Here is a 16,196-nt window from a genome sequence, read left to right as displayed (position 1 = left end):
AGGGAAGACATGGCTTGGCAGTTTGGGCTGGACTGTTCCCATGAGGCACAGGGTCAGGCTGATTTCCATATGGCCATGTCTGAACTGGGGTGGTGGAGTGAGCTAAAGAATGATGATGGATTAAACCCAGATCAGTTGACTGGGGGTGAGTGTTTGATTTGCTCAAATGCTCCATCTATCATCCCCTTTGGTATCGCTATGTTATCAGTCTGACCATATTATCAAGAGTTGGACAATCCAACACCGTTGGCAGGAGTTGACCAGTCATACCTGTTTAGCCAGAGTCTGCTGCACTGATCTCTAGCAGAAGTCAGCCACACAAGTTGCTTTAGCAGAACTTGGCCACACTGATCCGTTTGAAGGGGTTGGCTGCATTGATCCCTTCACAGAAGTCAGTCACACAGCTACATTATAAGTAGTTGGTTTTATTCGTTCTGTGTGCCGGAGCTTAAGTTACTTTATCCCTGGTCAGTCTGCTGTGAATGTGTGGTGAAATCCATTTTTTTGTGGAAATCACATTTGCAACGATGGCCCGTCGGGCAGTATGAATGAGAAACACAGCTGAAAGGATAGATACAGAAATGTTGTTTTAAAGTGTATCTCTTTTTGGAAAGGTGGTATCTTGAGATGCAAGTGAGTTTTGCTTTTGAGATATCTGGTTCAGTTGGTGATTGAGTTTTCTCACAGGGTACCTTCACATGGATATGTCTAGGGTTTTGTAGGTAAAACATGTTTTGTAGATGCCGTAAGATTCCAGGGAAGCCATTTCAGAGTCAAGAAGAGGATGATGTAGTCCAACTTTTTTGTAATAGATTTTGTAATAGATATAAGATGCACTGCAGAACGGAGCACTGCTTTTACGGGCATTGACCGAGCTTCTGGAGGCTTCAATCCCTAGGTAGCATTTGGTGGTCTTTTTGTTGGTTTGGTGAGAAGTGAGTGCTTTGATTCTAGAGTCGCAGAGGGGAGTAGTTTGAGAGAAAGATGATCCTCTGATCCCAAAGTTGTGCGAGGAATAGAACGAGGGAAGACAGGGCAGCCACTTTCTTGGTCGTGTGAAGTTGGTGCTAATTTAATTTGCCTGTCCTATATTCCTTTCCAGTGGATGTCAGCCGGAAAGACTGAAGCATCGATCTATCAGCAGGCAGAAGACGGGAAGACGGAGCTGTCCCTGATGCACTTCGCCATCACCAACCCCAGGTGGCAGCCCCCCCGGGAGAGCACAGCCTTCCTTGGCCGCCTGAAGGAGAAGGTGCACCGGGACAGCAGTGGGGCCCTGGCGCAGCTGGCAGCGCTGCCTGACAATGCCCTCTTCTGCTCCATCCAGTCTCTCCAGTCGGAATCTGAGGTGCGACTCTTTGAAGTCTTCTTTTAAACTCCTGGGCTCGTAGAAAGACAGAATAGTTAGGTGGAATGGACAAACGAGAAGCTCCAGATCAGAAGCATGAAGGAAAGTACAAATGAGGTGGAGACAGGTGTAGTCTAACTTTGGAAATGTTAAAAAGAGAAATGGAAGATTATCTTTGAGGATCTGGGAGGAAAAAGAGAGAAGGAAGGAAGGCGTAGAGCAAAAATGGTGGTTAATTGAATACACAATTAATTGAAAAGGAAAGGATAAAAGACATTCAGAAATAAAGACCAGGGGCCAGATTACCCTTTATAGTTTTGTTTTAGGCCTACATTTGCATTGAACATATAGTGGCAAAATGACATTTGGACAAGCTGGGTTTTGTGCTAATTCGTTGCTGCAAATGTTAGTGCAAATTTGCACTTATTTGGTGATGTTATCGAGTATTTTGTCCCCAGATCAAAAGTAGAGAAAGCTGCAAGATAGAAGGGTTAAAATAGAATGGGTACAAAGTACGAGGAAGGTGTGGGATGATGGACTGTAGTTGTTGACCTTTTTGATATCTCATCTGTCACTCTTACCCTTCATGTCAGATGCTGCCCAACCCTCTCTTCTGTTAGAGGGAGGTTTTTCACCACAGCAACTGACAATGAATGTGTTACCTGAAATAAGACGCATGTCTGAAAACGCAGGAATCGAGTCGGGAGTGGCACTATTTATTTAAACAAGTAAACAATAAGTGACCAAGACATACCAATAATCAAAAATAATACCATACAATCTAGCAAGTTGCAAGTGTCAAAGACACATCACTGATCAAGAGTAGAAACATGCAGTCTGGCAAGTTTAAAATCTCGGAAATTCAAAGAGCGAGTGAGAGTGAGAGAAATTGAATATAAAAGCATAATGAGGCAGAATAGCTTTGTCAATTGTTCAATCAATCAAATCAATCCGCTATCTGGGAGCACCTAGACGCGATTACACTATATGAGGTGCTCAACCAGTTGGTCAGCGGACAGTCCTTTTATACAGTTTTAATGAGGAACTGTTGACCGCAGAACATAACAAAAGCTGAACATTTTATTGAACACAATTTGCATCACTTCTCGGAGGCTTTAAAGCAGAAGCTCCTTATAAGGTACATAGTTCATCGAAAGGTTATTCTTTATTGTAAGCCATGTCGCTGTCTTAGTTCCCAAAGCTAACAAAACATCAGTTGATAACCAGCTGAAAGTTCCAATTGGGCCTCACTCCTACTCTTAGCCCATCTTGTTCTTCTAGATGACGGATGCAACCTATTATTGGTACATCTTCTTGATGTTCAGAAAGATGAACACGCAGAGGACAGGGTCTCGGAGACTTATTCATGAGAAAGACAGTGGCCTGAGGTTATTGGCTTTCATAGGAGCGATACATCTGAGGTCACAGGAGGGCCTGATGCCTACTGCCTCTGTAGTCGCTCAAAGCAGTATGGACAATTTAGCACAACCCTGTCTATGGGCTGGCAGGAAGCTCTAGGTAAGAAGGGTGTGGTCTTTGCCTTATGGAACCTGCTTATAGGCTTGGTAGGGGTAATGTGCCTCTGGCACTACAAGTGTGGGTACCCTTGTGTACACCCCATCTCTGATTGAGTGTAATACACCACCCTCAAAATACATGAAGCTCCTTGCAGGGACACGTGATATGATTCTCTTAGGATAGAGAAATGTCCCCTGTTTGCAAGAATGGTAATATCAGTGTTCGAGGCATGTGGGCTGCTGAATTCATATCTGTGCATAGATCGCCGCCTAGTGTTGGGTCCGGATGATTGCATATTGTTGTCCTGGAAGAGTCTTCGAAGTATCACGAGATAGGTGGCTCCTCCCCTGGACTACAGTGCGCATGGGCATCGCCTCCATCCCCAGATTGTTTTTTTCCGCCATTGGGTTCGGATGTGTTTCGGTTCCCTCTGTCGGAACCGATAGTTGTTCAACTTTCTACTCGAGACCAAAAGGACTTTAGGCTGAGCGTCGGTATAGTTGCGTACGGGTTTTCTTGTCTGACTCTCAGCTCCGAACTCTTGCTGCCCTTCCGCGTGCTTTCGGCGCGGACGGGCCTACACTACACTTCTGCTATGGAGCGAACACCGTTTAAGAAGTGCCCGGTGTGTAACTCCAAATATTCACACCTCGACGTGCACCCTGTGTGCAATACATGCTTGTCACCGGACCACGACGAAGACAGCTGCATGGCGTGTTCGAAATTCCGGTGCAAGAAGACTCTGAAGATTCGTCGGGCCAATAGGGTCCAGGCTAAGTTATCGGCTACTGCGGCGCCCCCACCAGACGACATATTCCAGGAATCTGTTGAAGGCGACGACGACGTGCAAGGTTCGGACTCTAGTCCCGCGTCCGAGGGGGAGACCTACGACGCGGGTGAGGAGAACTTTGACGAAGTCACCGACGAGGTAGGGGACGACGATCGGGCTTTTGCCACTGTGGGGGATAGCTCGGAGGAGGAGCATCCCCAACCAGACTCAGGGGTCACTCCCCTTCATACGGCCCAGGTCGAGGGATCGCCTTCGGGCCTTACCCAAGATCTACTTATGAGTCCTACGTCCCCGCCTCCGGGCCCGGTCACGGACATTTATGAGAAGCCACTCCCGTTGAAGAAAACGAAAGTGAAGCCGTCTGGTCACGCACCCTCGGATGCGAAACCGAAAGTGAAAGTTACGCTGGTGCAGAAGGTTCTGGAGGCGTCAACTTCCAAAAAATTCAAGATGGCCGACTTGAAGAGCCACGCCAAGATGACCGACCCGAAACCCTCGGGGTCGGCGCCGAAGGCGAAGTCGTCCGACGCGGCTGCGTCGGCGCCGAAAGGGGTCGTGGACCTGAAGACGGCTCCAAAGAAGCGTCAGGGCGACGACGCGCATAGGCATGGGGCGTCGGCCCCGAAGAAAGTACCTGCCGGCGATCCGGCTCTCGACGCAGAGAGGTCGCTCGAGCCGGTCAAGCCCTCTCCGGCCTTGACGAAGAAGGTAGCGGAATCCCTGCAGCGGATACGAAAGGACAGTGTGGTTCCCGCTCAGGACACTGTAGCGCCTAAGCTCACGCCTAAGCCTGCGAAGGAGCAAACGCCTATCCGTTTTACCCTGCCACCCAAGTCGGCGCCGAAGGCCTTCGCGCCGAAACAGGGCGGACCCTCGAAGGAGGTATTGACACCGAAAGCTGCCTTGGTGGTGTCGAAGCTTCGGCTCCAGCCGCTTGCTGAAGAGGAACGTCGTGAGGTAATCATCGACGCCAACACCGGGAAACTGTCTCTCCTCAAGAGGAAAATCACTACGGAGCCGGTGTTGGAACATTTTCGGATCCCTCTCAAAAATAAAAGGGACTCTGCGGAATCTTCGGCTCTGGTGGAACCTGTGTCTCCACGAGCACTGGGACACTCGCCAACGCATTCCGCCGCAGGCGATGCGGACGAGGAAGACGCCGAGTACAACTATCCGGCGTACTCGGATCCGGAGGAGGAGCACGAACCTTGGTCGGCCGGAGGCGACCCAGAGGACCCGCAGTCGGGCCAGGACGCGCAACTTTTTGCGGCCAAAACGTCACCGACGGAGGACTCGGCGGCCTTCAACGCTCTGATCGAGAGAGCTGCGGCTAACCACGACGTCGAGCTGCACTCGGACCCCGTGGATGTGGACTTCTTATTTGACACTTTCTCAGTAGCTGAAAAGTCAGTCAAAACGCTGCTGATGCTTAAAGGGGTGCTTAAACACGCAACGGAGGTCTTCAAGGAGCCCACCCGGGCGCGTGTAGTCAACCCTCGCATTGACAGGAAATATAAGGCAGCGCCCTCGGATCCAACATATATCAAGGGACACTTGCCATTGGACTCGTTGGTTGTTTCCAACGCTCGGAAGAGGGCGAACTCGCAGACTACTGGTGACGCTCCTCCCCCAGACAAAGAGTCCAAGATCTTTGAGGCCTCAGGCAAACGGATTGCTGCACAGGCAGCTAATATCTGGAGAATATCTAACACACAAGCCCTACTTGCACGCTATGATAGGGCTCATTATGACACCTTAGAATCAATACTGCAACACTTGCCTGACCAGTACAAGGAGGCAGGAGAAATGCTGATTCAGGAAGGAAAGCTCATTACGAATGCATCCATAAAATGTGCCCTGGATGTGGCAGAAACAGCCTCCAGGGCGATCAATACCAGTGTGTTGCTTAGACGGCATGCCTGGCTTAGAATTTCAGGGTTCAAACCCGACATCCAAACTACAATACTGAATCAAACAGTTAATCCTGACCACCTGTTTGGCCCTGAGGTGGATGCGACACTGGAAAAAATGAAAAAAGATACGGAAACTGCCAAATCTATGGGGGCCCTACAAAGTCAGCAGTTTCGGAGTGGTTCCTTTCGCCGCTCCACTTCCAGAGGCACCTCAAGGGGTCAGGCATCGCAGTCCACACAGTATTACAAGAGTAACACCCAAACCTCGTACAACAAGGGTAGAGGTGGTTACAGAGGCAATAACGTCAAGGGCAGGGGACGTGGAAACAACAGCTCCAGGTCCACCACCGCCAACAAGCAGTGACGTCTTGTCACTGCCCCCCGACCATACAACACCGGTCGGGGGGAGACTCCAGCAGTTCCTGCCAGCGTGGAAATCCATCACCACGGACAGGTGGGTCAAGTCTCTTATCCAGTACGGGTACTGTCTGGAACTTACTTCCATTCCACCAAACATACCCCCAAGGAGCCATCCTATGTCCGGCGAGCACTTGACCTTGTTGCAGCAAGAAGTTCTAGTCATGCTGCAAAAAGGGGCGATAGGGCTCGTTCCATTGCAAGAGCGGGGAACAGGGGTTTACTCCCTGTATTTTCTGATCCCCAAAAAGGACGGATCCCTCAGGCCCATCCTGGACCTCAGGCCCCTAAACTGGTACATCCTCTCGGAGCACTTCCATATGCTCACGTTACAGCAAGTGCTTCCCCTGCTTCAGCAGGGGGACTTCCTGGCTACGATGGATCTGAAAGATGCCTATTTTCATATCCCCCTGCATCCTTCCCACAGGAAGTATCTCAGATTCACGATTCTAGACCAGCATTACCAGTTCAGGGTTCTGCCGTTCGGGGTCACCACGGCGCCAAGGGTATTTACAAAGTGCCTAGCGACTGTGGCGGCGCATCTCCGTCGCCAGAACGTCCACGTCTACCCCTACCTGGACGACTGGCTCATTCAGGCAAAGACAGAACGACAGTGCGTCGACCATGTGTCACGCACCATTCATCTCCTGCACGATCTGGGATTCTCTCTGAACTACCCAAAGTCCCATCTCCAGCCCGCCCACGTGCGACAGTATCTGGGCGCGACAATCAACACTCTGGCAGCCACTGCGCAGCCAAATTCAGTGAGAATCGCCAGTATCCAGGCGCTGATCCAGCGGTTCAGACCTCAGCACTCGCTTCCAGCGAAGGTGTTCATGCAGTTGATAGGCATGATGGCCTCCTGCATCTCCATTGTCCCGCACGCGAGACTACATATGCGTCCGCTTCAGGAGTGCCTTGCACGTCAGTGGACTCAGGCTCATGGGCAACTGACAGACCTAGTGTTGGTGAGCGGTCGGGCATACAACTCTCTGCATTGGTGGAATCCACAAAACCTTTGCAAAGGCCGACCATTCCAAGAGCCTGTGCCACAGATTATCCTGACAACGGACGCCTCTCTCCAGGGATGGGGAGCGCATGTACTCCAGTACACGGTGCAGGGACTCTGGACACTACAGCAAAGGAAGATGCACATCAATGTGTTGGAACTGATGGCAATCTTCATGGCCTTGAAGGCGTTCAAAGTACATCTGTGCAACAAAGTCGTGTTGATCCGGACGGACAACATGACGGCCATGTACTACATTCAGAAGCAGGGAGACACACACTCTCCGCAGCTGTCTCATCTGGCTCAGAGCATGTGGAAGTGGGCCATTCAGAGGAACATCTTCCTCATGGCAGAGCATCTCCCGGGCAAGGACAATCAGATGGCGGATCTGCTCAGCAGGCACAGCCATCAAATGCACGAGTGGGAGATACATCCATCAGTACTCCAACCGTACTTCCAAAAGTGGGGTCATCCAGAGATAGACCTGTTCGCCACAAAGGAGAACGCAAAATGCCAAAGCTTCGCCGCCAGGTTCCCACACCCGCAATCACAGGGCAATGCGATGTGGATGAACTGGTCAGGCAGATTTGCGTACGCTTTTCCCCCAGCACCTCTGATACCGCTGGTGGCACGCAAGCTCAGGCAGCACTCGATGACGCTCATCCTGGTTGCTCCAACGTGGGCTCGCCAACCATGGTACACCACGTTTCTGGAACTCTCCGTGGTACCGCATCAAAGGCTTCATCTCACTCCCAGTCTTCTGACGCAGAGCCATGGCGACATTCAGCACCCAGATCCGCAACAGCTCAACCTGGCGATCTGGCTCCTGAAGTCCTAGAGTTTGGCTACCTCAATCTTCCTCCCGATTGCATGGACATCATTCGGGAGGCAAGGAAGCCCACTACGAGAGCTTGTTATGCGGCTAAATGGAAGAGGTTTGTCATCTACTGTGTTAACCACGATATTGACCCGCTAGATGCTTCCATTCAAAACATCATCTGTTACCTGTTCCACCTGTATTAATGCAATCTGGCGTACTCTTCCATCCGCATTCACCTGTCTGCTATGGCAGCATACCTCCAGAATAGGCAACACCTGTCACTCTTTAAGGTCCCTGCTATCAAGGCCTTTCTGGAAGGACTCAAAAGAGTCATTCCACCAAGGACCCCACCAGCTCCAGAATGGAACCTCAATGTGGTTCTTACAAGGCTGATGGGTCCTCCCTTCGAGCCACTGCACTCTTGTGAGCTTCAGTTTCTGACTTGGAAGGTTGCGTTCTTAGTAGCATTTACATCGCTACGGAGGGTTAGCGAGCTGCAGGCGCTCACCATCCAAGAACCTTTCTTCCAGGTGCATGCTAACAGGGTTGTGCTTCGTACTAACCCGAAATTCCTACCCAAGGTTGTGTCTCAATTCCATATAAACCAGACAATTGAGTTGCCGGTGTTTTTCCAAAACCCAGAGACGCTGGCGGAGCGGATGCTCCACACCCTTGATGTTAAGAGAGCCTTGATGTACTATGTAGACAGGACGAAAGATTTTCGCAAAACCAAGCAGCTTTTTGTTGCTTTTGCCACACACCACAAGGGAAACTCTATCTCCAAAGCTGGGATCGCTAGGTGGATAGTGAAATGCATTCAGATCTGTTACGCTAAAGCTAAGCGCACTCTCACTATCCCACCAAGGGCCCACTCCACCAGGAAGTTGGGGGCCTCTATGGCTTTCCTAGGTAACATTCCCTTAGAAGATATCTGTAGAGCAGCCACATGGTCTACCACACATACTTTCACTAAACACTACTGTGTAGACGTGCATTCCAAACAGCAGGCAGCTGTTGGTCAGGCTGTTCTCAAAACACTTTTTTAGACTGCTGCAGCTGGCACGGGCGGCCGCCGCTAATGGAGGGACTGCTATGTATTCTATGCACAGATATGAATTCAGCAGCCCACATGCCTCGAACTGCAAATGCTACTTACCAGTATGCATCTGTTCTTGGCATGTAGGGCTGCTGACATTCATATCGCCCACCCTCCTCCCCGGCGCCTGTAGCAGCTGCAGTACTTCATTCATATGTATATATGTATATGCTCATAGCATGGTCATCACTCACATACTTCACTCCATCTCTGCCAATGGCTAAAAACAATCTGGAGATGGAGGCGATGCCCATGCGCACTGTAGTCCAGGGGAGGAGCCACCTATCTTGTGATACTTCGAAGACTCTTCCAGGACAACAATGTGCAATCATCGGGACCCAACACTAGGCGGCGATCTATGCACAGATATGAATGTCAGCAGCCCTACATGCTAAGAACAGATGCATACTGGTAAGTAGCATTTGCAATCAGCAGGTGATGTACCATGGATATCATCTCTAGACATGCATTTGTGGCAGGCGTGTCCTCACAGCTCCACCCGCAAGACTGGTATATTGGTAGTTGGTATAGATAAGTTCATTGTGAAAGAGGCTCTGACTTTATCACTTACTATTTGTGAGTTTTGTGTGATGCCAGTAATACTTGGATTGGTACGTAAATACTTATGCTGCTCATAAGCCTGTATGTGGCAGCAAACTCCGGAAGCAGAAAGGTTTGTTGTGTTTGTCAGACAAGCAGGAGCAAGAGAGGTTTGCCTGGTTCACATCAGGGTGATGCAAGTGCTGTTCTCAGAAAAAATTAAAGATTGCTTTTGGGTTTCTGCAATAGTTTATTTAGAGACTGTGTGCCATAAAACTACACATACGTGGACCATTCGGGTATAAGCAATAAGGTTCGAGGCATGTGGGCTGCTGAATTCATATCTGTGCATAGATCGCCGCCTAGTGTTGGGTTCTGATGATCGCACATTGTTGTCCTGGAAGAGTCTTCGAAGTATCACGAGATAGGTGGCTCCTCCCCTGGACTACAGTGCGCATGGGCATCGACTCCATCCTCAGATTGTTTTTTTCCGCCATTGGGTTGGGATGCATATTGGTTCACTCAAGTCGGAATCGATATAAAAGTTTCTTAAGGCAAAAAGGCCTTTAATTTTTCGTCGGTATAGTCTTGCGTTCGGTGCCCAGTTCTGTTCCAGCTCAGTTCCCGAGCCGGATATCCAGAAGAGCCGCGTGCTTTTCGACGCTGAAGGCCCGGTCGACGCCAGAGGCCTTATCGACGACCCATCATGGAACGGAGCCCGTTCAAGAGATGTCCCGTGTGCAAATACAAATATGCCCACATCGACGTCCACCCAGTGTGCAACAAGTGTCTGTCGCCGGATCATGATGAAGCCAGCTACATGGCTTGTTCCCGTTTTCGATCCAAGAAGACGCTTCTGCATCGACGCGCTGCGCGCAAGGAAGCCCAGCAGACTGCACCGGAGCCGATGGACATCTTCGATGCTGGGGATGATGAAGGAGCAGACCGGGAGGTTCGAGAGAACCTGTCGAATCCTGTGTCGGAGGTCGACTACAACTACGACGCTGATGTTGAGATGCTCGAGGCAGAGGAAATCGTTGACGAGGTAGGAGACGACGATGGGGCCTTTGGGGCCATGGAAGATAGCTCGAGTGAGGAGCTAGGCCCACAAACTGACACTGGGGCCGAAACGCTTCATAAAGCTCAGGTCGAGGGATCGCCACTAGGCCTTACCCAAGATCTTCCAATAAGTTCTACGGCCCCGCCTTCGGGCTCGGCATCGGAAATGTCTAAGGAGCCGCAAACAGCGAAATCGAAACCGAAAGTGAAAGCTCTGGTATCGACGCAACCAAAAGCACTGGTGACTATTTCGAAACCGAAAGTGCGTATTGCTTTGGTCGGCTCGAAGTCCTCGGACCTGTCGGCACCGACGAAGCAGAAGAGCGTTCTCGACCCGAAGAAACCGCTGAAGGGCGTCGAGACGAAAACTACCACGCTGAAGGCAAAGGTCAAGGCAGTCGACCCGAACAAATCGGCGCCGAAAACAGTCGACACCGACAAAGGACTCGGTGATCCAAAGGTTCTCGAGCCTCCGCGTCGGCCGGACAAGGCCAAGAGCGGAACAACCCTCGAGTCCACGCCTGCTGGTACCTCGAAGGATTCCGTCGAGTCGACGCAGCCATCCGCCTCCTTCTCGAAGCAGGTGGCGGACTCCCTGAAGCGCATCAAGGACAAGGCTTCGGTGGTCGGGCCTAAGGATCCTCCACCTTCAAAACCTGCAGAAAAACCTCAGAAGACGTCGATACCCATCCACTTCACGCTGCCACCGAAGGTGGTGTCGAAGGCTTTCGTCCCGAAAGTGGCCGTCGACGTGCCCAGGAAGGTGTCCACGGTGCCGAAGCCGACAACTGTGGTCCCGGCCACAAAGCATCGACAATCCTCGTTGGAAGAGCAACAGGAACAGTTTATCGATGCCGAGACAGGCAGACTTTCTCTTTATAAGAGAAAAATCGCCCCGGAACAGCCAATGGAGTCCTATAAAATACCACTAAAGAAGAAGAAGGATTCTACTTCAACACCTGTTCTTGTAGAACCTGTATCTCCACGTGGCCATGATGTCTCACCCACTTATTCAGATGTGGGCACTGGGGAAGGTGATAATGACGAATACAACTATCCTGTGGACACTGATCCTGATGATACAAATGAACCCTGGGCAGATGCTGCTGACCCAGGTGATCCACACTCTGCCCCAGACACTAAAGTGTATGCTGTAAAAACGTCGCCTACTGAGGATTCAGCAGTGTTTAATGCCCTCATTGAAAGGGCAGCTAAAAATCATGACGTCCAGTCCATGCTGACCCCATTGAAGTAGACTTTCTTTTCGACACCTTTTCCACCTCAGAGAGGACTGTCAAGACTCTGCCTATGTTGAAGGGTGTCTTGAAGTGTGCTGGGGAAGTCTTTAAGGAGCCTACAAGAGCCAGGGTGATAAACCCCAAGATTGAAAAGAAGTACGAACCGGCGCCTGGAGACCCTACATACATTAAGGGACAGTTGCAGTTGGACTCTCTTGTTGTTTCTAATGCCCGGAAGAGGGCTAATTCACAAACAACGGGTGATGCCCCTCCCCCAGATAAGGAATCTAAGGTGTTTGAGGCATCAGGGAAAAGGGTAGCAGCTCAAGCGGCCAATATCTGGCGCATTTCAAACACTCAGGCACTCTTAGCCAGGTATGACAGGGCCCATTACGACACACTTGAGACCCTCTTACAGCACCTGCCAGATGAATATATAGAGGCAGCTGAGATGCTCATCCAGGAAGGGAAGCTCATATCAAATGCTTCTATCAAATGTGCACTGGACGCAGCAGACACCGCGGCCAGAGCTGTTAACACGAGTGTCATGTTGAGGCGACATGCCTGGCTCAGAATCTCCGGGTTCCACCCAGAGATACAGACCACCATTCTAAATCAGACAGTAAACCCTGATCATCTATTTGGCCCAGAGGTGGACACCACCTTGGAGAAGATCAAGAAAGACACTGAGACTGCAAAGTCTATGGGGGCTCTCCAGTCGCAGCAGTTCAGGGGTGGTTCTTTTCGTTGCTCAAGCAATAGAGGTGTTTCCAGAGGCCAGCTGTCCCAGAACACACAGTACTATAAAGGTGGTGCGCAAACCACATACACCAAACAAAGTAGAGGTGGATATCATGGAAACAGCGCCAAGGGCAGAGGTCGTGGAAACAACAACTCCAGGTCCTCCGCCACTAACAAACAGTGACGCCTTGTCACTGCCCCCGACCACGCAACACCTGTCGGGGGGAGACTTCAACAGTTCCTGCCAGTCTGGAAGTCCATCACCACAGACTGGTGGGTCACACAGCTTATCCAGTACGGTTATTGACTGGAGTTAACATCTACTCCACCCAACATACCCCCAAGACAACGTCCTATGTCCGCCGAGCATTTGCACTTATTGCAGCAGGAGGTACTCGTCATGCTGCAAAAAGGGGCAATCGAGCTCGTGCCTGCGGAAGAAAGCGGTACAGGAGTGTACTCACTGTACTTCTTAATCCCAAAAAAGGACGGGTCCCTCAGACCCATAGTGGACCTCAGACCCCTCAATCAGTACATTTTGTCAGAGCACTTTCACATGCTAACACTGCCGCAAGTCCTGCCATTGCTCAGTCAGGGAGATTTTCTCGCAACATTAGATCTGAAGGATGCGTATTTTCATAATCCGCTGCACCCGTCACACAGAAAATACCTCAAGTTCACCATCCAAAATCAACATTAACAGTTCAAAGTTCTACCTTTCGGAGTCACCACGGTACCCAGGGTGTTTACAAAGTGCCTAGCGACAGTGGCGGCACACCTATGGAGACAGAACATTCACGTCTACCCTTATCTGGACGGCTGGCTAATCCAAGCAAAGTCGGCCCAGCAGTGTGCCGCCCACATGTCCCACACCATTCACCTTCTTCACGATCTGGGATTCTCACTGAATTACCCCAAGTCCCACCTGCAACCCGCCCACATACGGCAGTATCTGGGTGCGACGATAAACACTCTGGCAGCCAAAGCACAGCCAAATTCAGTGAGGGTCAGCAGCATTCAATCGCTGATACAGAAATTCAGACCTCAACACTCGCTTCCAGCACGAGTGTTCATGCAGTTGATAGAACATTCACGTCTACCCTTATCTGGACGGCTGGCTAATCCAAGCAAAGTCGGCCCAGCAGTGTGCCGCCCACATGTCCCACACCATTCACCTTCTTCACGATCTGGGATTCTCACTGAATTACCCAAAGTCCCACCTGCAGCCCGCCCACATACGGCAGTATCTGGGTGCGACGATAAACACTCTGGCAGCCAAAGCACAGCCAAATTCAGTGAGGGTCAGCAGCATTCAATCGCTGATACAGAAATTCAGACCTCAACACTCGCTTCCAGCACGAGTGTTCATGCAGTTGATAGGCATGATGGCCTCCTGCATCTTCATAGTCCCACACGCGAGACTACATATGCGTCCGCTTCAGGAGTGCTTAGCACGTCAGTGGACTCAGGCTCATGGACAGTTGAAAGACCTAGTGTTGGTAACCGGTCGTGCATACAGCTCTCTGCATTGGTGGAATCCACAAAACCTTTGCAAGGGACAACCGTTCCAGGAGCCTGTGCCACAGATCATTCTGACGACGGACGCATCTCTCCAGGGTTGGGGAGCTCATGTACTCCACTACACTGTGCAGGGACTATGGACGGCACAGCAGAGGAAGATGCACATCAACGTTCTAGAACTGATGGCTATCTTCATGGCGATGAAAGCATTCAAAGTACATCTGTGCAACAAGGTCGTGTTGATCCGGACGGACAACATGACAACCATGTACTACATCCAGAAGCAGGGAGGTACACACTCTCCACAGTTGTCTCATCTGGCTCAGAGCATGTGGAATTGGGCCATTCAAAGGAATATCTTCCTCATGGCGGAACACCTCCCGGGCAAGGACAATCAGATGGCGGACCTGCTCAGCAAGTACAGCCACCAAATGCACGAGTGGGAGATACATTCATCTGTACTCCACCCGTACTTCCAAAAGTGGGGTCATCCAGAGATAGACCTGTTTGCCACAAAGGAAAACGCCAAATGCCGAAGCTTTGCCATCAGGTTCCCACACCCACAGTCGCAGGGCAATGCGATATGAATGAACTGGTCAGGCAAATTTGCGTACGCTTTTCCCCCAGCACCTCTAATACCGCTGGTGGCACGCAAGCTGAAGCAACACTCGATGACTCTCATCCTAGTTGCTCCAACGTGGGCACGCCAACCATGGTACACCACCTTTCTGGAACTATCCGTGGTACCGCATCTAAGGCTGCGCCTCACACCCAAGCTTTTGACGCAGAGCCATGGCGACATTCAGCATCCAGATCCGCAACAGCTCAACCTGGTGATCTGGCTCCTGAGGTCTTAGAGTTTGGCTACCTCAACTTACCTCCTGACTGTATGGACATCATCCGGGAGGCAAGGAAGCCCACCACCAGAGCATGCTATGCGGCGAAATGGAAGCGGTTTGTCATTTATTGTGCAGACCACAACATCAACCCGCTAGACGCTTCTATTCGAAACATCATTTGTTATCTCTTACATCTATACAAATGTAATCTGGCCTATGCTTCCATTCGTATACATTTATCCGCAATGGCGGCTTATCTCCAAAACAGGCAGCACCTCTCCCTTTTCAGAGTGCCTGCCATCAAAGCCTTTCTAGAAGGACTCAAACGAGTCATTCCTCCACGGACCCCACCAGCTCCGGAATGGAACCTAAATGTGGTCCTCATGAGACTGATGGGTCCCCCTTTCGAGCCTCTGCATTCATGCGAGATTCAGTTCTTGACATGGAAAGTGGCTTTCCTAATAGCGATTACGTCACTACGACGAGTTAGTGAACTCCAGGCACTAACTATCCAAGAGCCATTTCTACAGATTCATTCCAACAGGGTGGTGCTTCGCACTAACCCTAAGTTCCTTCCTAAGGTGGTTTCTCAGTTCCATATAAACCAGACTATAGAACTACCTGTGTTCTTCCAAAATCCTGAGTCGGTTGCGGAGAGAATGCTCCACACGCTTGACGTTAAAAGAGCCTTGATGTACTACATTGATAGGACCAAAGATTTTCGGAAGATGAAGCAATTATTTGTTGCCTTTTCGCCACAACACTAAGGCAACCCCATTTCCAAGGCTGGTATAGCCAGGTGCATCGTTAAGTGTATTCAGATCTGCTATCAGAAAGCCAAGCGCACTCTAACGATTACCCCGCGGGCCCACTCCACCCGGAAGTTGAGGGCCTCTATGGCTTTCCTTGAAAATATTCCTTTGGAAGACATATGCAGAGCAGCCACATGGTCTACCACACATACATTTACAAAACACTACTGTGTGGATGTGCACTCCAAACAGCAGGCAGCTGTAGGGCAGGCTGTTCTTAAAACACTTTTCCAAACTGCTGCAGCTGGCACGGGCGGCTGCCATTAATGGAGGGAATGCTATGTATTCTATGCACAGATATGAATTCAGCAGCCCACATGCCTCGAACCGAATGTGCTACTTACCAGTATGCATCTGTTCTTGGCATGTAGGGCTGCTGACATTCATATCGTCCGCCCTCCTCCCTGGCGCCTGTAGCGGCTGCAGCACTCACAAGTACTTCTAGCATGGTCATCATTCACAGAGTTTCACTCCATCTTTGCCACAATGGCTAAAAACAATCTGAGGATGGAGTCGATGCCCATGCGCACTGTAG

The 16,196-nt window shown here is 50.5% G+C and overlaps 1 protein-coding gene across 11 annotated transcripts in view; it reads left to right on the top strand.

Moving 5' to 3' along the window:
- Positions 1-16,196, top strand: part of ATG9A (autophagy related 9A) — a 302,329-nt gene that overhangs the window by 173,180 nt on the left and 112,953 nt on the right. For all 11 annotated transcript variants that reach the window (XR_015308324.1, XR_015308321.1, XR_015308320.1 and 8 more), the window contains one exon: positions 1,103-1,348. Coding sequence is in view for 3 of the 11 variants with exons in the window: in XM_086954371.1 (XP_086810497.1) it covers positions 1,103-1,348 (246 nt within the window). In the remaining 8 variants the exon portion in view is untranslated. The remainder of the gene's footprint in view (positions 1-1,102; positions 1,349-16,196) is intronic.

The sequence above is a fragment of the Lissotriton vulgaris genome, chromosome 2_1, assembly GCF_964263255.1.
Source record: "Lissotriton vulgaris chromosome 2_1, aLisVul1.2, whole genome shotgun sequence".
Classification (NCBI taxonomy): Eukaryota; Metazoa; Chordata; class Amphibia; order Caudata; family Salamandridae; genus Lissotriton; species Lissotriton vulgaris.
This window is presented reverse-complemented; position numbering and strand designations above follow the sequence as displayed.